The sequence below is a fragment of the Taeniopygia guttata genome, chromosome 8 (assembly GCF_048771995.1).
Source record: "Taeniopygia guttata chromosome 8, bTaeGut7.mat, whole genome shotgun sequence".
Classification (NCBI taxonomy): Eukaryota; Metazoa; Chordata; class Aves; order Passeriformes; family Estrildidae; genus Taeniopygia; species Taeniopygia guttata.
The window spans coordinates 1,064,163-1,087,557 of record NC_133033.1 but is presented as its reverse complement, the minus strand read 5'-3'; the positions used below and the strand labels follow the sequence as shown (position 1 = coordinate 1,087,557).

At 49.3% G+C, this 23,395-nt stretch overlaps 1 protein-coding gene and 1 long non-coding RNA gene across 2 annotated transcripts; one reads left to right on the top strand and one right to left on the bottom strand.

Annotated features, from left to right (window-relative positions):
* Positions 1-1,640: 1,640 nt before the first annotated feature.
* GNG12 (G protein subunit gamma 12) lies at positions 1,641-21,427 on the bottom strand (the record flags this gene model as incomplete). The annotated part of the gene is given in 4 exon segments (NM_001245402.1): positions 1,641-2,621; positions 3,821-3,945; positions 13,751-13,808; positions 21,370-21,427. Coding segments are annotated over 2 exon segments (222 nt in total). The 3' UTR covers positions 1,641-2,495.
* LOC140684604 (uncharacterized) lies at positions 11,285-13,838 on the top strand. Its single transcript, XR_012057081.1, has 2 exons — positions 11,285-11,591; positions 13,717-13,838. It is a non-coding gene; the product is annotated as an uncharacterized lncRNA (long non-coding RNA).
* Positions 21,428-23,395: the final 1,968 nt, after the last annotated feature.

The following is a 23,395-nucleotide window of genomic DNA, read 5'->3' as shown; positions in this document are numbered from 1 at the left end:
TGCAGGAAATGTTGGGAATGTTATTTATTTATTTATTTTGCTTCAATGCTGCTGCAACAGGCACTAAAAAAAAACCGACAAAAAAAAACCCCAAAAAAACCCCAGAAAAGGGGCTTTGCTGCCGAGGTTTCCGTGCCTCCTGCAGCTCCTCCTTGGCAGGTGGAAATCCTGATTCCCTGGTGGAGCAAAACCTGGCCCAGGGTTTCCTGGAGGCCAGGAGGGGAGGCTGGACCTGTTCTCCCACTCCTGGGATGCTCCAGCACGAGGCCACCGTGTCCCTGTCCCCAGCCCAGGTCCCACCCTGTGCCTGGGGACACTGCAGCAGCAGCAGCAGATTTATTTCTCCAAGCTCAGATTCAATCCAAACCCCTCTGGTTTCTCCCAGTGTCACCCCCAGCCCTGTCCCCACACCACAAAGTTGGTGGACAGCACACAAATTCTCATTTTTCTCCCCAAATCAGCACACAAATTCTCATTTTTCTCCTCAAATCAGCACACACAAATTCTCATTTTTCTCCCCAGATCAGCACATACAAATTCTAATTTTTCTCCTCAAATCAGCACATACAAATTCTCATTTTTCTCCCCAAATCAGCACATACAAATTCTCATTTTTCTCCCCAAATCAGCACACAAATTCTCATTTTTCTCCCCAAATCAGCACACAAATTCTCATTTTTCTCCCCAAATCAGCACACAAATTCTCATTTTTCTCCCCAGATCAGCCAGCTTAGCAAGGACAAGAGGGGCAGCCCAGTGATGCCCCATGGTGGGGTCTCACCACGGGTTTCTCCCACTACATGTGGATGCAATGGTTTCACTTATTTTTTAAAAAATCTACAAGGGCAGAGTCTGCATTTCCCCAGATTTTACAATCTCTGCTCTTTCTGGGGGTATTGATGGCAAAAAGCAAAGAGCAAACCTAACCACTCCAGATTTCAGCGTTTATTGTATTTTAAAAATGGCCAATTCATCCAAAAATCTCGGGATTTAAATGCTGCTGGAGCACCAGGCAGGATCCCACATCTGGATCAGCTTTTCTGAAGGGCAGACACCAAAAACATCCCTGCAGCCACACCAGGGATCTCAAAACAACCAAAAAAAATATTCCAATCTCTTCCCAAATTCCTGGGAAAACAAGGATTGACAGCACGAGGCTCCCTCCCTCCCCTCAGCCCCACATGAGCAATTAACAGAGCTCATTAATTCCGGCCAGGTGTGTGGCAAACAGACTCACTGAAAAGGAATTAGTGCAGAGCCACGTTGCTTGGGGTTTTTTCCTACTAAAAAATACTCTGATTACAAAAATAATTTGCAGGCAAGCACAGGGTAAGCAGCAGGTTTCTCTCTGTCAGGCTGATTTTTTGGAGCTCTGCCAAAGAGATTTGTCAAACAAAGTTGATTTTGTTTTATTCTGTATCAAAAGTGGGTCTATAATTTCATATAGAAATGACAAATATGCAACGTAAGTGACAAGTGGTTCATAAATTCTGCAAATATCCTCCCAGAAATGCAGGGTGATGGCAGATGACTTCAGCTGCCTGCACAGAAGGACATTTTCAGCCAGGTGAAGCCAGGATTATTTCTGAACCCTTCAAAATTTGCTGTTAATATATAAGGTTTATGTATCTACGCACACACACAGAGAAAGACATTTTTATTATATGTATATATAAAATATATACTAGATGGAAAGGCCCTCAATTATAAATGCATAACCACAAGCTGGAGCTAATTTGGCATTTTTCCTGTTTAAAAATGGAATTTTTTTTTTTATAAAAATGAGTCAAGTTCTGACTCCCTGCTCAGGACCCAGCTGGGACTGGGAGCAAGGGCAGCGTTCCTCCAGCTCTGCCAGGGCACTTCCAGCCTCTCTATTTTAATTTCTTGGAGGGTGTTTTTTCTGCTAATAAAGGTTTTTTTATTTGAGAAGAAAACGCAGCAGAATTCAAGCTGGAAATTCTGCTTTTCCAACTCATGGAAAGCAGGGAAAGCATCTCTGATTCCCAACTTTATCCTGTAAAAGCCCTGGATGAGAGGCCAGCAGGAGGAAGGCTGAGGCAGAGCTCCCTGGAGCTCCCCAGCAGCTGCTACAATCGTTTTGCAAGGTAGATTTTGCTAGAAAATGCACTTTAAGCGTGCCTGTGCACAAACAGGTGCTGCCAGCACAGGCACAACACCAAAAAAAAAAAAAAAAATCCATAATTTTATAAAATGTAAACCCAGTGATTCCATCAGGTCTCTAGAGCTTTGCTGCTTCTGCAAAGCTCAGGCAACTTTGGTCGTGCTGGAGTTGGCAAACGCCACCAGGACCCCCCTGCAGAGAGCCTGGAGCCCATTCCCTCGGGCAGGGATGGAGAGAAAAAGCTCCTGGGAGGGACAGGGAGCAGCAGGAACGCCTTGGGGAGCTCAGGGATGCTCTGGAGAGGCTCAGGGAGCACCCAGGGGTGCAGGTACCTGGGGGGCTGCAGGGCTGGCAGGAGGAGCTGCCTGCCCTATAACAAAATGCAGGTTTTCTTGTCCTTGAAGGGGTTCTCCGAGGCTGGGATGCCCATCAGCAGAGGGTCCTTCTTGGCGTGCTCCTCACAGTACAGCATCAGGTCTGCTGAGGCCTTGGACACCTGCAGGGCAGGGGAAAAAAGGCAGAAAATGGGGTTTGCCATGGAAAAGGCAGCAGAGTGCTGAGAGGGAGCTGGGGGCGTGGGAGAGGTGCTGGGGAAACTCCTCACCCAATATATTAACCCGTAACCCAATTAAAACAGCACCAAATATAAAAATATAAAATATAAAATATAATGTATAACATATAAAAATATAAAATATAAAATATAAAAATATAAAAATATAAAATATAATATATACCATATAAAATACAGAAATATAAAAATATAAAATATAAACTAGAAAAATAGAAAATATAAAATATTAAAATATAAAATATAAAATAAAAAATGTAAAATATAAAATATAAAATCCCAAATACCTAATGAAACTCAAAATCAACCATTAAAATTCTAAAAGCAAAACCATAAAAAATGCTGAGGGCTGTGAGGGTGCCATGGGAGAGGTCCTGGGGAAACCCCTCACCCAATACATTAACCCTTAACCAAATCAAAACAAAATATAAAAAACATACTTTACAACCAAAACCCATAATTTATCCTAAAATCTTTAACAAAAAATACCTAATAAAACTCAAAATCAACCATTAAATTCTAAAAGCAAAACCATAAAAAATGCTGAGGGCTGTGAGGGAGTTGGGTGCCATGGGAGAGGTGCTGGGGAAACTCCTCACCCAATATATTAACCCGTAACCCAATCGAAACAAAACCAAATATAAAAATATAAAATATAATATAATATAAAAATATAAAATATAAAAATATAAAAATATAAAAAACATACCCTACAACCAAAACCCATAATTTATCCTAAAACCTTTAACAAAAAATACCTAATGAAACTCAAAACCAACCACTGAAACTATAAACATTTAACACATAATATACCATATAAAAAATAACAACCCAAAAGCAAAAAAAAACCAAAAAAACCAACAAAAAATATCAAAAGTGTGTGTACCTCTACCTAAGCTACTAACCAAACCACAATAACCCAAAAAAACAACCTTTTAAATAACTTACAATAAACTACCTAAAACCAAACAACAAAAAATGACTAAATTTTTCTTTAAAAACACAAATTAAAAAAAACCAAAAACTTTTCCACCACAAACCTAAATTCCATCACTCCGTTATCTCCCTGTGCTACAGCCAGGAGGGGAAAAGAAGGCAAAGGAGGGGCAGGAGGCTGTGCTCACCTTTATCCTCTCGATGGACGCCTCTATCCTGAGCTGCTGCACGGTCCTGCGCGCCTGGGCGATGTTGTTGGTGGTGGTGGCTGTTTTTCCTGACATTTTTGTGGATGTTGAGGAGCAGGGAGGTTCTGCTTGGGAAGACAGGGGGTTTGTTATTCCAGAAGGCAGCACAGCACCCTGACCTGCTGTTACACACTGCAATCTGCCACACACTGCAAAAAGTGATTTTTAATTGTTATTGTTGTTGTATCCAACAGGATCAATCAGCTGAAAAACAACTCCAGGAAAAGGCAGGAGCTGGTGTGCTGTGGGATTTTCTGACCAGAGATGGGGTAGCTGAGAGGTGCTTTAAAAGCTTTAATTCCATTTTCAGTCTCATGGGAAGGGTGAGACAGCACAGGTGCTACAATCCACACCATCACAACCAGGAGAATGTTTTATATGCTGGAGAATTCCCTACAAACCCATCTCCCACGCTGTGCAGGTGTGGGATCCCCCCTCTGCAGCTTCCCCTGGGATCCCAGCGGGGTCTGGAAAGCCACAGAGTCCCTCCTGAGTGGGGACAGGAGTGGGGTGAGCCAGGCTGGACCCACGGGACAACGAGGGTGGAAAATTCCCTGAGCCCACCCAGTCCAACCATACCCAGCGCTGCCAGGGAAGTGCCACATCCACAGGGCCTGAAATCCCTCCAGGCGTGGGGACTCGGCTGTGCCAGGGCTGGAGAACCTTTCTGGGGAGGAATAACATCCTGTCCTGTCGGAATCTGTGCTATTGATGATGCTGAAATTGTGAAAATCTCTGTCTGTCAGCCCCGCTGCCAAAGCAGAAGCCATAATTGGTCTGTGCTGTTTCAAGGTTGTTTATTCTGTTTATCTCTAACATGTTCTGCTGCCCTGCCGCAGCTCTGTCCTGCAGGGCAGCGTGTGGGGCTCTGCCCTCAGTGGGATGGTACAAACATTAAATACCACAAACTACCTGTGCTGGATTTACAATAACGTGCCAATATCTGTCACCTACGTTGGACAGTGTGTCCCCAGCCTGAACCAACAGAAAAATGCCAACACCACAGTGAAACATGGAGGGCATGAAGAAGGAGAAAAAGGACAAGGCACACCCAATTTCCTCCATCTTGTCCTCTTTGGACCCCTAATCTAGAATCCTAAAATTTTACTTTTGCACCCGTGCCACACTTAATTATTACTCATATCAAACACTCAGAGCTGGTAATTGATCCTGTAAGATTGAAAACTCTTTTCCATGGACAGAGATCACAGCCAGTGTCTCTGGGGGCTCTGTCCAGGGGGGTTCTGACCCCTGCCAGGGTCCCAGGGCAGCCAGAGGGAAGCCCTGGACTCCCACACTGTCCCAGGCTGGTTCCCTGCCTCGGCTCAGTCCCGGGTGTCCAAGGCCAGGCTGGCACTGGGAGCTCCTGGGACAGAGGGAGGTGACCCTGCCATGGCAGGGGTGGCACTGGGTGGGCTTTGAGCCCTCTCCCAACCAAACCAGTCCTGGATTCCAAATGATTCAGGTCTGGAGGAGCCCCAGGAGCCGAGCCCAGCCCTGCTGTGTCCCTGTGCTGTATCCCAGCTCCAGCAGGCTCTGCCCAGCTCCAGGAGAGGAGGGGAGCTGGGGTTGTGTGTGAGCCCCTCCTGTCTGAGCTGACCTTTGGAGCAGCCCCTGCAGGGCTCAGGTTTCTGTCCCCAGCCTGGCAGCAGGGCTGGGCTCAGCTGGAGCTCCTGCCAGCCTGGCACAGCCTTCCCCTGCTCCCAGGCCCTGTGTGCTGGGCACATTCCTTGGAAAAGCTCTGGGCACAGCAATTCCCCAGTGGGGCAGGGACACGCACTCCTCAGATCTGGTGCTGCTAAAATCTCACTTCCTGCAGTAAAGAGTAAGAGATTCCCCCTGCAGATCCATGGATTCTCCAAGCATTGTCCCACCCAGCCTTGGGCACTGCCAGGATCCAGGGGCAGCCACAGCTGCTCTGGGAATTCCATCCCAGGGAACAATTCCCAATTCCCAATGTCCCACCCATCCCTGCCCTCTGGCAGTGAAGCCATTCCCTGTGTCCTGTCCCTCCCTGCCTCGTCCCCAGTCCCTCTCCAGCTCTCCTGGAGCCCCTTTAGATGAAAAAAAATGAATTTTCCTAGCAGGAAACTCCAACAGGCACTGCTGGAGCTGCTGGGTTCAGCAGGAGCTCTGAGCCCCATCCCTCATCTCTGGGATAACAAGGAGCTGTGTCAGACAAAAACTGAGCCCAAACTCCCTGCACTTCTCCCTCACAATATTCAAGAACTGCACTGTGAAAAACCCAACAAAAAGCAATTTATTTTTATCCAGTAACAAATGCAGCTCTGACAGGACAGTTCAGGAGCTGCTGATTTCTCTAATTTTAGTAATTCTTTTTTTAAGATTTAAAAAGTTGTAAAATTAAGAGATAAACCATTATCCTCTCATTTACCTGGGGAAAGGCCACACTCAGCTTTCCCTGCCCCAGCCCCAAACCCCCTTTTGCCACTGGAGCTGTTGGATTCTCTGGATCCCTTCCCACCCTACACGGATTGACCTCCTTAGGAAAGTTCCAGTGCTTATTTTCCCAGCTGCTCAGCTTTGTTAATAAATGAGATGTTTGGAAAAAAACAAACCAAAACAAAACAAGCCAAACCGTAAGATTTGAAAATTAAATTGCTGCATTTGCCCATCTCCAAAACAAACACGAGCTTTAATAGCCCTCCTAAGATTACTAAATCTCTTCTGCAGGGAGATTTACAACAACTAGGTCAGCTCCCAATAAATCTGTTTTCCTTCCCAGCTCCTGGCAAGGGCTCCGAGCTGCTGAAGCCATGGGATTTCTCCCAGGGCACCCTGGACTTCTCAGAACTCCCCGGATTTAAATTGGAGGTGCCAGAATTCTGCAGAATGTGGGGGTTCAGAGCCCTGGGCAGGGTTTTTGGGCTTGGAGGATCTGCCAGGAGAAGAAGTTGCTCCCTGAAGAAACAAGCCCTGAGCGGGAGAGGGCACGGCTCGGATTTCTAGGAAATGATCCCTGGTGCTCAGCAGGCAGCCCTGAGCCTCCCCCATCCCTGCACTTTCCCTTTGGGATCTCTCCTGTCCCACACTCCCAGCCACAGCTCCTCCTTCTGTGCTAAAGGCACCAAAAATTCATTTTAAACAAGTTTATCCCTTCACCACCTAAAGCAAAACGTGGTTGGTGATCCAGGCCAGGCCTGGGACAGAGGGAGGTGTCCCTGCCATGGCAGGGGTGGCACTGGGTGGGATTTAAGGTCCTTCCCAGCCCAAAGCATCGCAGAATTTTCTGCTGTGACCTCAGGCAGGAGGGGGTTCCCTGTAGGGACATGTGGTGACAACCTCGGGTGTGACAAAGCTGAGCAGGAGCCGGGGTGGTGGGGACAGAGATTCCCAAAGCCCAGAGCAGCTGCAGGCAGGGCTGGAGCTCTCCCTTGGGTCTGACTCAGAGCCTAAAAGGAGACAAAAGGATCAGAGCCACAACAGCCTCCCCTGGGCACCACCCTGCCATGGCAGGGCCACCAAACCCATCCTGGCCTGGGGCACTGCCAGGGATCCAGGGGCACCCTGTGCCAGGCCTGCCCACCCTCCCAGGGAAGGATTTATTTCTCATTTACCCACTGAAAAGTGCAGAGGAGGGTTCCCACCAGCTGTGCTCTGCCAGGAAAAGTCAAAACCACAGGAAACTTCCAGTGTGGGGCTCTGCCCTCAGTGGGATGGTACAAACATTAAATACCACAAACTACCTGTGCTGGATTTACAATAACGTGCCAATATCTGTCACCTACGTTGGACAGTGTGTCCCCAGCCTGAACCAACAGAAAAATGCCAACACCACAGTGAAACATGGAGGGCATGAAGAAGGAGAAAAAGGACAAGACACACCCAATTTCCTCCATCTTGTCCCCTTTGGACCCCTCATCTAGAATCCTAAAATTTTACTTTTGCACCCGTGCCACACTTAATTATTGCTTATATCAAACACTCAGAGCTTGTAATTAATCCTGTAAGATTGAAAACTCTTTTCCATGGACAGAGATCACAGCCAGTGTCTCTGGGGGCTCTGTCCAGGGGGGTTCCTGACCCCTGCCAGGGCAGCCAGAGGGAAGCCCTGGGTTCCCACCTGCACTTTTTCCTTTCTTGAAACACCTGCAGACAGGTGGAGCTGCCCCTCTCTCTTTTCCACAGAAAAGCCCTGTTTTTCCAGGCCTTGCCCTATTTCTTCCCTCAGGCTTCAGGCAGTGAGGTTGCCACGCAGCAGATCCCCAGATCCGCCTGGGCTGGCTGCCAAAGCCCAGCTCCAGTGGGATAATTAAACTCTGGACTGTCTTATTTACTCTCTTAGATCCAGGACTTGTGAGGCACCTGCTGAGTGAAAGGTGATTAAATCAGCACTGCTGGAGCAGGGCTGGGGATCTGCTGGAAATCCCAGCAGCTCTGCCTGGAACACAGCTCCCAGTTTGCTCCAGTTACGCCAAGCCAGCTCATACTGGAGCAGCAAAGCCTGGCTTGGCAGCAGGATAAACCCTCAAAGGTGGCTTGTAACTGCTGCTTTTGAAATAAAGCAGATTTTGAGGTGACTAAATCAAAACTTGGATTGACAGAACAGGTTGGGCAAAACACAAATCAACGCCAGTGACAACGACAGCGCCCACCCGTGTAACACCCCGCAGCCCCTGGCTGGTTTTCCAGCCCCTGCTTGGTTTTCCAGAGCTGCCAGCAGGGATTTAAAATTACAGCCACCCTAGAAATGAAGGTTGCAAAGGTCTCTCCCTTTCCAGAGCCACTGGAGCCCGGCTGTGAAGGATGGAAAGGAGGATGGATGCTCCAGCCTGGAAATGTTTGGATGCTGCTGCCTGATAAACCAGAAACAATCTCTGTGGCAGGCACATTCTTCTCTCTCTCAAGATTTTTTCATAGAAGAACACAGAAAGAAGAAAAAGAAAACAATTTTCTATTCGAGCTCCTCGTTTTTCCCATGTGGAATGTGTTTAAAGAATTGTTTGCCTGAAGTAATTACTTAATTGGATTCTAGTGAGGATTGTTTAAGCCTAATGGCAAATCAAATCCACCCATGTCTGCACTCTCGAGAGTCACAAGTTGTGAGCAAGTTAGATACAGTAGGTAGAAAAAGTCAGTATGTAGTTTTAATGTCTCCTTTAAATATTATATTAATGTATTATAGTATAGTTATAATAAAAACATCATTCAGCCTTCTAAACTAAAGTCAAACATCATCATTTCTTCCCACCAAGTTCACCTGCATTTACAATGAATCTCCACCATGGGAATGATCCCACTTTTCTTAAATCCACAGGAATAGGGGGAAAAGGGAAAGAAGCAGCTGGACAAGTTCAGAGGATGAGGACAAGCTCATTCCCAGCCTGGAGCTCGAGTTAGAGGTTTCAGGAATTCCACAGGAGTGCTGCAGGTCTCCAAGTGACACCATTCCCAGGCCTGTAAACTCCCTGCTGTTTGCTGGGAGACTTTGAGGCTGGCTCTGGTTTCTCACCACCACTGACACAGCCTTGCCTGCAAAACCATTCTGCTCCCTCCTCCTTCCCTGGCACGCTTTCATCCCTCTGCCTTCAGCTGGCACCCTGCAAACAACTTGGGAATAACACCAGCAAACCCCAAATCGTAGCAACTCACACCTCCCAGAGCTCACAGGAATAAAAGGAATAAAATTTTGCTCCTGCAAATGCAGGGATTTGTCGGGCAGGAAGGTGCTGGGAGGAGGAAGAGGGGATGCACAGAGTGGCACCAAGCTGAGGGAAATCCTTATGGAGAACAGGGAAAAAGAGCCCCCACGGCCCCAGGAGGAGTGGCACGAGCAGGGGGTGATGCCAGAGCCCGGTGCCCCACTCCAGGGGCAGGGCAGGCGTGGGGTGAGGCTCCTGTGGTCACTGCAGGAGCCGGGGCTGGCCGGGACTCGAATGCTGGGGTTGGTTTTCCTACAGGGCACCCTGGGGAAGCTCAGGGTTTGTCATGACTTGCAGAACCTGAAAATGCTCCCAGTCCTAGCCAGGAGGCCACTGCTGGCATGGAAGGTGGAGGCAGGAATAAACCACTGGGTTCTGAGCAGGCATTGGGGCACAGCTACAACAATTCCACAGGAGCAGCACAAAGCCTCTCTGCAAAGCCCTGACCTTCCCTAGGACTGACTGCTGAGTTTTTAGGCCTCCAGTGGGAAAATCTGTTGGAGGAACATCAGTGTGCCTGGCTCCATTTTCAGCCAGAAGGAGAGGGGAAGGAGAGGGGAAGGAGAGAGGAAGGAGAGGGGAAGGAGAGGCAGGAGAGAAGAAGGAGAGAGGAAAGAGAGAGGAAGGAGAGGGGAAGGAGAGAGGAAGGAGAGAGGAAAGAGAGAGGCAGGAGAGAGGAAGGAGAGAGGAAGGAGAGGGGAAGGAGAGGGGAAGGAGAGGGGAAGGAGAGGGGAAGGAGAGGGGAAGGAGAGAAGAAGGAGAGAAGAAGGAGAGAAGAAGGAGAGAGGAAGGAGAGAGGAAGGAGAGAAGAAGGAGAGGGGAAGGAGAGAGGAAGGAGAGAGGAAGGAGAGGGGAAGGAGAGGGGAAGGAGAGAGGAAGGAGAGAGGAAGGAGAGAGGAAGGAGAGAGGAAGGAGAGAAGAAGGAGAGAAGAAGGAGAGAAGAAGGAGAGAAGAAGGAGAGAAGAAGGAGAGAAGAAGGAGAGAAGAAGGAGAGGGGAAGGAGAGGGGAAGGAGAGGGGAAGGAGAGGGGAAGGAGAGGGGAAGGAGAGGGGAAGGAGAGGGGAAGGAGAGGGGAAGGAGAGAGGAAGGAGAGAGGAAGGAGAGGGGAAGGAGAGAGGAAGGAGAGAGGAAGGAGAGAAGAAGGAGAGAGGAAAGAGAGAAGAAGGAGAGAGGAAAGAGAGAGGCAGGAGAGGGGAAGGAGAGGGGAAGGAGAGGGACAGGAGAGGGGAAGGAGAGGGACAGGAGAGGGGAAGGAGAGGGAAAGGAGAGGGGAAGGAGAGGAAGGAGAGAGGAAGGAGAGAGGAAGGAGAGAGGAAGGAGAGAGGAAGGAGAGAGGAAGGAGAGAGGAAGCAATTCCAGCCCAATTCCAGCCCAATTCCAGCCCAATTCCAGCCCATCCCAGCCGGGCAGAGCTGCTCCTGCCCCAGCCATGCTGCCAGCCAGGTTTTTCCAGCAGCCCAAGGGAAAGCCCAGGGCTCTGCTGGCCCAGTGTGGGGCCGTGCTGACACCCAGTGGAAGCACCGGAGCTGGAAGCTTTTCCTTCTGCCAAAGAGAATGGAAAATGAAGCTGGGCAGCAGGAAAACACAGGGGTCCTACTCTCTGCCAGCAGACAGAGCAGGGATTTGAGCAAAGCAGGGATCTGAGATGCTTTTGGGTCGGTTCTCTTTTGATGGTGCTTTTGTCCCATCCCTAGAAGGGTCCATGGCCAGCATGGAGCAGCCTGGGACAGTGGGAGGTGGCCTTGCCCATGGCAGGGGTGGCACTGGGTGGGCTCTGAGGTCCCTCCCAACCCCAATTCTGGAATTTCACGATCCTTATTCCCCACACAGCGAGCAGAGAGACAAGCTGTGCAATATTCCACAGATTTCTGGGAGCACCCCGAGCCACTCCTGCCCTTTGCAGACTGCACACAACATCCACAGTGCAAACTTCCCAGGAAAAATGGCAACAGGGGTCACCCGTGACCTCCCACCACGGGGGAGGAGAAGGATTTTTCCACACCTACCCCAAACCAAGCTGCGAGTAGCAGCTCCCTGGTGATGAGCAGGTAAAAAGGGCTGGATTTTTAAGCAGGACTCAGTTGAGATTACACAAATATTTCATATGAGCTAGAAAAAGTTTAGGTTTGGTGATAGAAAGCAAGATCCTCCCCCGAGGATCACAGCCTGGAAAAGGAAAGCTGGAGCATCTGGCAGCTGCAGGACTTGCAGTGGTTTTTGGGGAGAATGGGGCTGCTCTGGGATGTTCCACAGCTGAAGGGGTTGGGGGAGCTCAGGCAGCTCAGATTTCAAACCCAATTTTCCAGCAGAAAAGCTCCAGCAAGGCCCAGCTCCACCTGGTTTGCACAGGGTGCCTGCCAGTGCAAACACAGAATAAAAGCCCCTTAAAGCACAGAACATCCATTTGAGATGTTCCCTCCTTCAGAGAATTTACACTTGAGAGTACTGAGAGATTCTGCACTAGAGATCTTTTTTTTTTAATTACAGATAATGCTGCCAGTGTTTTAATTGGGGATTAAAATCCTTAATGATGTGAAATGAAAGGAAACAGAGAACTCCCAAGATCTTCAATTTGACTTGGTGTTCTGGGTGTTTAATTAGGGCTGTGCTCCTCCATAACTGTCGGAACTCAAAATGTCCCTCAGACATTTTTAGAAGTTCCAGGCCTTGGTCAGAAGCATTTTAGACCCTAGCAAACAGCAAAAAACAGCTGTGATTTTGAGTTTGAACCATGGAATGAATTACCAACTTTAAAAGTAAAACAAGCAGTCACAGAGGGTTAGATGATATAGTAAAAGTAGTCACAAATTAGAGAGTAAAATTTTTTAGTATTGTACAGGGGGGTTTTAACACCTGTACAGGGGGGGGTTTTACTTTGTACAGAAAGGTCAGGAGTTCTAAAATAGAAGAAAGTAAGCCTAAACCTATTCTTCCTCTTTCTTCTTCCTTACCTCCATGTTCTTAATAATGTTAGCATTTTTCTATTAGTTTAAGCTAGAGACACACTATTCAACGTAAATAATAAATATTAGCACATTATTATAAATATAATACACGTAATTTCTAGTATATAATGTTTGTACCATCCCACTGAGGGCAGAGCCCCGCACACTGCCCTGCAGGACAGAGCTGCGGCAGGGCAGCAAAACATGTTATAAATAAGCAAAAATAAACAACCTTAAAACCAGCATAAACGAACTATAGCTTCTTCTTTAGCAACAAGGCAGAAAAACACAAACTTTCTACAGTCTCAAAATCACCAATACCCACAAATTCCGACACATAACCTCCCCTTCCTAAGTCATTCCAGCACCATCCTGCTGATCAAACTGGGCTGCAGCTCCCTCTGATTTTCAAAGTCAGCCCCCACTGTGGGATTCTGTACATTTTGGGAGAGGAGCAGTGGGAAAACCTGCTTTTGCTTTCCGCTGCATTTCTCCTGACTTCACTTTTTATTCCTTTAGCACACACACGAAAAGCGACTTTTAGATCAAGGTTACTTTGAAAAACATCTGAGCAGTGTTATTTTAAAGACATCAGCCTTGAAGCCACTGCCCTGCAGGGCAGCCTCTCCACAGAAGGTCCCTGCTCCTCCCCACAGGGAAAGAGGGGAAAACTCCAAAGAGAAATTTGCAGAGAGACTTTCAGCTGCATGAAAATCAGGCTGCAAAGCAGGAGAGGGCTGTGCTGAAAGCTCCAGGCTCTGTGACCTTCAGCAGATTCTTTGTCTGGCACAGATAAAGCCAGGGATGCTCTGGGGAGAGCCCCACAGGGCTCAGCTCCAGGAACTGGGAACTGGGAAGGATTTCACCACCTCCTTGGCTGCTGGAATTTATCCAGGTGCCTGTTTTTAAGGATGGGAGGGGGAATATAGAATAATTTGCATTTTTTAATGCAAAAACACGTGTAGCACAGCAAAGACAGAAATTATGAAGATTTGCAGGCTGATAAAAATTTTCACCTAATCAGGGAAATAAACAAGGAAAAGATTAATTTCTGTGGGAAAAGCAGGGTTTTTCTGCCCCCTAAATTCAACCCAAAAGCAGTCAGGCAGTTAAAAGAATGAGGTGAAAAGTCTCAGCAGTCCTGCCAAGGACTTTATATTTGTTCTGCTCCAGAACAAAATTAAATCATCAGGGTTTGGGACCTGTCACGCTGCTTTGTATTTTGCAGGAAATAAAAGAACCAGCGTGGACTGGAAACTCACCTACATAGGCAGACTTGCTCCCTGTCCAGCTTGCCTTGATTTTATCGGTGTAATGATCCTGAAACAAGAATAAAATCAAAATTACAAGGATGTCACAGTGCAAGAAAGCCAAAGCTGGGGGTGGGGTTGGTACTTTTGGATTTTGTGGTTATCACAAAAACATTGAGATTGGAAAATCCACCTCAAACTTGGAGCAGCCTGGGATAGTGGAAGGAGCCCTTCCCAAGGCAGGGGGTGGGATTGGATGAGATTTAAGGTCCCTTCCAACCCAAACCATTCCAGGATTATTTTGTCCCTGGAGACTCGGAGCTGTCAGCCTCCAGTGATGTGTGCTCACAGCTGGGTGTAAATCACTGCCTGAGCAAATCTGAGAGCTCTCACTCCCTGTGGAGGCCTTGCACACCCAGAAAGAAACCTGGAATTGTATCAGCCCTCATGTCCTGGAGCCCCTCCAGGCCCTGGCAGGGCTCTGAGCTCTCCCTGGATCCTTCTCCTCTCCAGGTGAGCACCCCCAGCCCTGTGGGGGTGATGGGAACCATCAGGTGATGGGAATTCTGTGAGAGCTGGAGCAGGGAGGGGATTTGCAAGGAAAATCACCTTTCCCTTCCCTCTCCTGGCTGTGCTGCTGCACAATCCCTGCAGCTCACACACGGGTGTGCAAACTGACCCAGCTCAGCTAACCCAACAGGGGCTGGCAATTCCCGTGGGACCTCTGCTGGAATTCCCAGTGTGGCAGTGGGATCAGAGGCACTTCCTGAGCTGGCAGAGCCAGGGCACGGCCGGATCCGGGGCTGCCCCTGCCAGTTCAGCCTTTGGGATGAATCCAACCTGCGCTGCCAGGGGCTGGCACCGAGCCTGGCGCTGCTCCGTGCCCGGCCAAGGAGCCACCACAGCCGTGCCCTCCCCTCATCCCAGGGGAGAGGGAGGGAAAAACCCACCTGAAACGGCCCAGGGGTGGTCCTGAGCCAGGCAGGCAGTGATAATTTACTTGCAGGGAATTTTGGAAGGTGTTTGACACGAGGCTTCTGAATTGGTTTTGATGATGTGGTTTATTTTTCTTCTACACATGCAGGAAGGGTGAATTTGGCTCGTATTGTTACAGTATGGTTTAGAAGGTCTCAAGACCCTCAGTTATATGACTTTTTAAGGAGTTATTGACTAATAAAACACTGTCAACAAGGGTTTTTATGTTTTTGACTCAATATTTAAGTATTTAGTCTTATGGACTCATCTACAAGTGTGAGCTTTGTTAGCCAATCATGTTATGGCACACAAACCCAGAGTGCTGCATTCTAAATTCCTTGTTTATTTCTGTAATTACTTTTATTTTTTCTATACCTTGAACTGTAAAACTGTAAACTTTCTTTTATTTAGCTTAACCTGTCTCTGCTTTGAACTGCAAATCCACATTCTCACTTCTAGCACCTCATTTTGGGAGCCTTTTCCAAGGTTTCAGGTCAAATCCTGGGTTTAATTCTAAGCTTTGGCTTCCAGGCCCAAAGCTCTGGGAGTTCCCTACATTTCAGATTCCAACAGGCAGCAGGGGCAGTATTCCCATTATAATCACATTCCACTTCCCCTGCTGGAAACAGGATCACACTTTTAACAAGTGCTGGTCAGATCATTGTGTGGAGGAGGAAAATAAATTGTGTTAAGGACAGTCTGCCTTGCCACAGTCCTTGTCCCCGTGCCAGGCTTGTCCTGTCCACATCCAGCAAGGAAACCAAAATAAATAAATGTGACACGTAAGCTCCTCCACGGACGTGTGACTGCTGCACAGAATCAAAGCTGGAATGGAAAAGCTGCTGCTCTGCTTATCTGTGCAACATCCCAACCTGCTCACACCCCCTGGAAACTGTCAGGGAAAAATAAGCAGCATTTTAAAATGGACTTGTGCATCCTGAGGGGGATGAAAACACAGTCAAAACAAGCAGGAATGGTTTGGGTTGGGAGAGACCTTCAGGGACCAGCCAGCCCAAGCCCATCTTTAGTTCATCTGAGCAGTAATTCAGCTCCTGGGGCCACCCTCCACCCTCCAGCCACACTGATATTCCTGCCTAATCAAAGCTCCTATCAAACCACTCAGAAAAACCCACAAACCCAGCATTGCTGGCATAGTTTGAGGCTGGAGTAATGCACCCCCTGCAAAAGGCCCTGCTCGGGAAGAGATAAATCAGGGAAGGGCACGTGGGCTGAGGAAATTCCACAGCTGGATGGGTCCCAGCCAGGAGCCCCAGTTCCAGCTGTGGGCTGAGGAAATTCCACAGCTGGATGGGTCCCAGCTCCCCTGGGAGAGGCTGGCAGCACCAACCAGCTCCTCCTGCACTGCAGGAGCCCCAGTTCCAGCTGTGGGCTGAGGAAATTCCTGCTTTGCAGGAGGAATCCCTTGCAAGTTCTACAGCAACATGAACCAGATTCAGCTGGGAAAAGGATGGTTCCTGCTGATCCCAGCTCCAAGCTTAGACCTAAATCCCTGACTTTGGGAGAAGGCTTGAAGCTGCCAACAGAGCTGCTCATGTAATTTGGGATCTGGTCAAAATTCTTCACAGCAGCCACAGAATGATTTGGGTTGGGAGGGAGCTCAAAGCTCACCTCATCCCAACCCCCCTGCCATGGCAGGGACACCTCCCACTGTCCCAGGCTGCTCCAGCCTGGCCTTGGGCACTGCCAGGGATCCAGGGGCAGCCACAGCTGCTCTGGGCACCTGTGCCAGGGCCTCACCTCCCTCCCAAGGAGGAATTTCTCCCTAATATCTCATCCAAACCTGCCCTATTTTTCCCTTTCTATGGTAACCACCAGTCCTCGATGTTTCCCTGGTTCAGGCAGCAAGGGCTGGGTCCCAGGGTGTCCCCTTGGAAGTCTCCTGGAAACTGGGAAGGAGAATTTTCCCTCCTCAGCTTAAAGGAAACCTCCTGGTTATGGGCCCTGGGGGAGGTTGGGCACAAGGAAACACCTCCTTTAGATGGGAAAACCGGGATAAAATCTCCCCAGTGTGCTCCCACTGGCTCTGCACAGGGAATGGCTCAGGAGGGCGAGGGGTGATGGCACAGAGCAGCTGGATCAGGGCAGCAGGCTGGGAATTCAGGCTGGGAATTCAGGCTGGGAATTCAGGCTGGGAATTCAGGCTGGGAATGCAGGCTGCTGCCTGCCAGAGCGGGGCAGGAGGGCTGGGATCACACATCCCACAGCAAAGTGTGCCAAAAACTCACCTGGCCCTGCACAGCAGGCTTGGACAGCCACGGGAGAAGGGAAGGGAAGACAAAGGGGAAAACAAAGGGGGAGCAAGGCTGGCTCCTGCCTGAGCTGAGCCCAGTGTTTAAACAAGGAGCTGATCCCAGCAGCCTCAGCTGCTCCAGCAGCACAAATAATCCTCACAACACACTTTCATCCCTTTCCCTCCTCCCTCTGGAACTCCAGCACATGCCAAGACGCTGATACGGACACAGGAAGCTGAATATAAACACATTGCCTGTTTTACCAAATATTCAAAGGAACACAACTAAAAATACTCAGATGTCCAGGAACATCCCAAAGCTGTGATCCAGCCACGCTGCCTGGGGCTCCCAGGGAGATGGGATTTGGGGCACACTGAACCCCAGGCCTCAGTTTTCATAGAATCCCGACTGGTTTGGGTGGGAAGAGACCTTAATGATCTTTTTCTGTTCCCCTGCCATGGCAGGGACACCTCCCACTGCTCCAGGCTGCTCCAAACCCAGTGTCCAACCTGGCTTTGGGCACTGCCAGGGATCCAGGGGCAGCCTCAGCTGCTCTGGGAATTCCATCCCAGCCCGGGAACAATTCCCAATTCCCCATCCAGCCCTGCCCTCTGGCAGTGGGAGCCATTCCCTGTGTCCTGTCCCTCCATCCCTGTCCAAAGTCTCTCTCCATCTTTCCTGCAGCTCCTTCAGGCCCTGCAAGGCCACACTGAGCTCACCCCAAAGCTTCTCCTCTCCAGGTGAACAATCCCAGCTCTCCCAGCAGAGCTGCTCCATCCCTGGTGCCTCCTCTGGATTCCCTCCAACAACTCCTGGTCCTTCCTCTCCTGAGCGTCCCAGAGCTGGAGGCACCTTCTTGTGACACCCCAGAAGATCCTGGGGTGGATCCTCTCCTCCCCAGGGACACCTGGCTGGAAGGGGCTCAGCAGCCCCTCAGTAAGGAATGCTACATCCCCTGGGAATGCCACGTGTGGGGCTGGATGTACCCCCACCACACTCCCACCTCCCACGGGTACCCCCACTGCTCCCCTCACCTTCCTGCTGCTACCTCCCTCCCTAAAATCCCATGGAGAATCCCACCACACCCCTGAGGAATTCTGTCACAGCCTCTGCTCTTTCTCATCAATCCTTGCAAAGCACGGAATGGAAGCTTTCTGCTTTTTTTCCCAACTATTTTTCTTTTTTTCCCGTGTCATCAGTGCTGTCTCACCCTTCCTGGCGATTCCTGAGAGCAGAAATGATGTGGGACCAAGAGCTCCCAACTCTGAGTGCAGGGGGAACACTGAGGTTTGGAAAAACAAACCCCAGCTGTGTAATTGTGCAAAATTCACCAAATAGCTGCACAATTCCAGCAGTGCAGGAATCCCTGGAGTCACCACACAGCTGCAGCTCCCATTTCCCAAGAAAAAGCGAGTGCACGGCGACTTTCACAAACTGGGGGTGTTCCATCCCAATTCACAGAGTTTCCATTGATTATTAATTATTCCATAATTCACTCCAACCCCTGCTCAGGGGTATCCTGTGCCAGGAGCAGCAGCCTTGCCCCGCTCCCAGGGTTTGTACAAGCACAGATGGAGCTGCAGCAGCTCAGTCCTGCCCGGAATCCTGTGCTGGTGCTTCCCTGGATAACTGCAAACCTTTGGAAGCGATTCCCTCCGCCCCCCCTGCGGTGATCTCTGCTCTGGCAAAGGGGACAAAGGGAAAGGGCGGAGGGGGAGCGTTTATGGGATTTCTGCAGCAATATGGGTCTGCTTTCGCAAGAGAGCTCGGTCACACAGGGACACGGCGGGATCTGGGTCCTGGGAAGGAGTGCCCTGTGGTAAGCACATTTTTTTTTTCCTTTTTAAGATTTTTCAGAGAGGTGCACAGAGAAAAATGAAAGATAAAACTATTTCTATTTCTACTCCTTGTTTTTCCTATGTAGAATGTGTTTGGAGAATTGTTTACCTGGGGTGATGCTTGGTTGGATTCTGGTGAGAATTATTTGAGATCCAACCCACCTGGGGCTGGGCTCTCAGAGAGGGTCACCAGTTGTGTTAGAGTCAGAGAAAGTAATATGTAGTTTTAGTATCCTCCTTTTATATAGTATATTAATATATTTTAACATAGTTATTATAATAAAGAAATAATTCAGCCTTTTGAATTAAGTCAGACATCATTTCTTCCCATTGAGCTCACCTGCATTTACAGTGGTGCCCTGCTCAGCATCTCCCACTCAGCACTCCAGCACGGACGTGCAGCCACAGAAAAAGGAGGGAGAGGGATTTTTTAAACAGGCAGGGAGGGACAGGACACAGGGAATGGCTCCCCACTGCCAGAGGGCATGGATGGATGGGATATTGGGAATTGGGAATGGTTCCCTGGCAGGGTGGGCAGGCCCTGGAATAGAATTCCCAGAGCAGCTGTGGCTGCCCCTGGATCCCTGGAATTGTCCAAGACCACATTGGACAGGGCTTGGAGCAGCCTGGGACAGTGGGAGGCGTCCCTGCCATGGAAGTGGAACAGAAAAAGATCTTTAAGGTCCCTTCCAACCCTAACCATTTGGGATACCATAATTCTACAATTCTACCGTGTCACCGCAGGCCTTACTACAGAGAACTCCACATGAATCTGGAGTTCAGACTCAAATAATCCAAGTCTTTTTAGCAACAGAACCTAAAACCTTAAGAACTTTCAGTGCTTAAAAAGTCATCACATTATGTTTGAAATAAAAAATATCTAAAACCCTACAGCACAACTCGATAATTGGATTTAACACCATCAAGACGTGAGAGATCAGTTGTTCTGCTGCCTGGGAGCCCAAGAAGCTCCTTCAGGGCAAGAGGAGAATTTAATCTTTCAAGGAAAAATCCCCCATCAGCTGGGTGATTATGGAATGAGCTCGCCCTCAGCATCAGAGCATCACTGCTCCTCTCTGGAATTGATTGCTCCTTGATTAGAGATATCCCAAATGCTGTGGAAATACGGGATTGAGGAGTCATTAACTCCACACTAATCCCTCAAGCTCATTTAGTGGCACTGAGCAGCACAAAATCCTGCCACTGTCCACTACTCACCCTTTACTCCCAGAACCGTGCCAATTCAGAATTTCTGAACCCATTTACACTCCAGAAAAACACACACAAGTAACGTCTCCCTGGCCCTGGGGGTTCCGAGCCAGTTAAACCCCAGGAAATCGCCTGGCAAACTGCTGGGAATTCCATTTTGCCACTTTCCAATTGCCACACTAATTAAATAACAGAATCACAGAATACCCTGAGCTGGAAGGGACCCACGAGGATCATTAGGTGCAGCTCCTGGCCCCACACAGGACAACCCCAAAATCTCACCCTGTGCTTCCCTAGAAGCATTCCCTGGGGATGTGTTCCGTGCCCACCACACCCTGCAAGAAGAACCTTTCCCAAAATCCAACCTAAACCCCTCCTGACACAGCTCCAGCTCCTTCATAAAAACACCACGCTAAAATCACAACATACACTCAAATCCCTCATCCCCCCCTCCCAAAAACGTAAAGAATTTAAGCTCGCAATAGATAATCACAATTGTAAAGTTATTAAAGGAAATAAAAACTTCCAGAAGTTGGGCTCGATGATCCGCATGGGTCCCTTCCAGCTCGGGATGTTCTGCAATTCCATGATTCCAAGCAAACCTATTACTGCAACAGGGTGTGTAATCTCAGTATCAAAACGAAACCTCCTGGAATAATGACGCTTCCCACTAATTAACCTCCTTCCCACACTCGGCCCACAACTCCCCGCACGTGGGAAACTTCCTCCGCCAAGCAGAGCTCGGTGATCCCAAGGAAAAACCCGTGGCCTGACGGTTGGGAATGTTAAAAGTGGGAAAATATAAAGGATTTGGCTGAGCGCTGGGAGCGGCCCCCGCGGGGCTGGAGCCGCCAGCTCCGGGTGTCCATCGGTGCCATGGGGAAGGTCGGCCGGGAAGGAGAAGGAAAAGAGGAAAAAACTGCGTGTTTTAGAGTTATTTCTGCCTAATTAAGCAGATTATTTTTTGACACAATTAAGCATTTTTTTTCCCCTCATTCCACTTGTTGAACCACGTCGCTGCCTCCCGCCGGGAACCCTCCTCAGCACAAGGAAAAAATCGGTAAAAAAACATATTAAAAAAAAATATTAAAAAAAAACATATTAAAAAAAAAATATTAAAAAAAAACCTCCAAAAGCCACCCCAAAAGCAGCAGGCAGGCAGCGCTCGGGCCCGGCCCGGCCCGCAGGCCCGGCAGGAGAAGGGGCCGGGCTGGGCTGGGCTGGGCCGGGCTGGGCTCCCCGCTGCCCCCGCGGGCTGTGGCGGGCGGCGGGGCTCGCTGTTCCCGGGAGAACCCCCCTGCCCCGGGATAATCCCGGGATAATCCCGGGATGATCCCGGGACGATCCCGGTACTCACCGAGCGCCGCTCCCGGGGTCTCCACGGGCGACGGCAGCGGCAGCGGGGCCACGCCCACCGAGTGAGGTCACGCCCACCAAGCGAAGCCACGCCCCATTCCCCATAGGCCACGCCCACATAGCCTGGCCACGCCCCTCACTGAGGGCGGCGCATGGATTGTGGGCGTGGCCATGCGCTGGTGGGCGTGGCCACGCGGTTATCCCAAATCCACGCGGAATTCCACATCCAAACCCGGTTCATCCCGTTAAGGAGGGTGGGTTCAGGCCGCTGGTGTTTGCGAAGGGGTTGAGTGGATAAAGCTGCGCCCGAGCGGTCGGAGCACACGCGGCGGTTCTGGGGGTGATGGAGAATCCGGCGGGATTCCAGTTGGGAATTTTGGGAGTTGGGTGGTTGGCAGGGAGGGGTGGATGGGGTATCTGCAAAGGCTTGTCTGCCGCCCCAACAGCCCGGCGTGCCTGTGCTTGTGGGGCTTTGATGCTGGGATCACCTGGGAATACATTTGTCTGCAGAGGCAGGGAGGGTGTGGATGGAAATTTAAATACGGGCTCCTGCCCGGGAGCTGCAGGAGGGGAAGGGCTGGAAAATGAGGGAAGCTCTGGCACAGATTGTGCAGAGAACGTGTGGTTGCCCCCGGATCCCTGGAAGTGTCCAAGGCCAGGCTGGACAGGGCTTGGAGCAACCTGGGAAGGTGTCCCTGCACACGGCAAGGCTGAAATGGGATGGGATTTGAGATTCCTCTCAACTCCAACCAGTGTGGGATTCTACAAAATTCCAGGAAAACAAAACTGGGGCAGAAGCTGGGCTCATCCCCGTCACCACCTCTGCCCAGAGCATCCCTGTGATTTATTAAAAAACATGGATATTGATCTAGTACCGATATCCAACTGTGAGGGACAAAAACTCTCTAACACTTTAAAGTTACAAAGTGTGTGTTTATTGTGTGTGGGACAGCTCCCAAATACACACTGCCCCTTCCAGGTGATTACAGAGTCTTTTTATCCATCCAAGTATTGAATACACAAAATACAAACACATATTCATAATTTTGGTACATCCCATTCCTCACTTCGTATGCTGATCACTCCAAAAGCTATTAAGCATGAGTAGTTTGTCCCTTGAAATGGGTCGGTGGTCCCTTTCATGAGGGGGTCCCAAAATGAGGAAGTCAATGAAGTCTTCCTCCTTCTGACCTTTCTACCTTTTCAATGCCAATATGACAAATGAACTCTTGGTAGAACTCCCATTCCTTGTCTTCAGTTGGTTTCAGAACAGAGGAGGCCACAATTGTCTGATGTTCCTAAAAGTTATTTGTCAATTTATATTCTTCATTATAAACCCAGCTAACTAAACATTGTGCTGACAAACAATCAATTATTATTTAACTACTAACTCCTAACTTCATCAAGGCCTACTCATTTATTATTATCATTTTAATTAACTCTAGTAAGGCTTATTTCTAACTAAAATCTAAGCTCCTCTAAAATCTCTAAATTCCTTAAAGTTTACGTTTCACCTGTCCTGAGAGCAGCAGGAAAACCTCTCCTCGGCCTTCCCCGTGGTTTTTCCCGATGCCAGCACAGGTGGGCTGTCACTGTCCCTGGCACTGCCAGGCTGCCCCAGCTCCAACCTGTGCCCACACACAGCAGCTCTTATGGGAGAGGAGATGGGCTCACCAGTCTGCAAACAAAAAAAAACCAAAAAAACCCCAAAAAAACCCCAAAAAAACCCCCAAAAAAACAAACCAAAAAAAACCAAACAAAAAAACCAAATAAAACCTTTAGGAGGACGGTTAAAAGGGAGGAATTCCTCGTCCAATTCCTAATTAAAAGCACAGGAATCCGATTTTCCCGAGTGGCACCAGCCAGGCAGGAAGCGTTGCCCTCTCCTGGGCTGAAGCAGCAGCTTCCCTCCATTCCGTCCTAACCCAGAGCTTAATTAGCCAGCGTTAATTAACTATCTGGGAGCTTGTCAGGGATTCCCGGGAGCTTTGCTGGGGCTCCTGTCCTGTTCTGGCCAGTTTCCCACA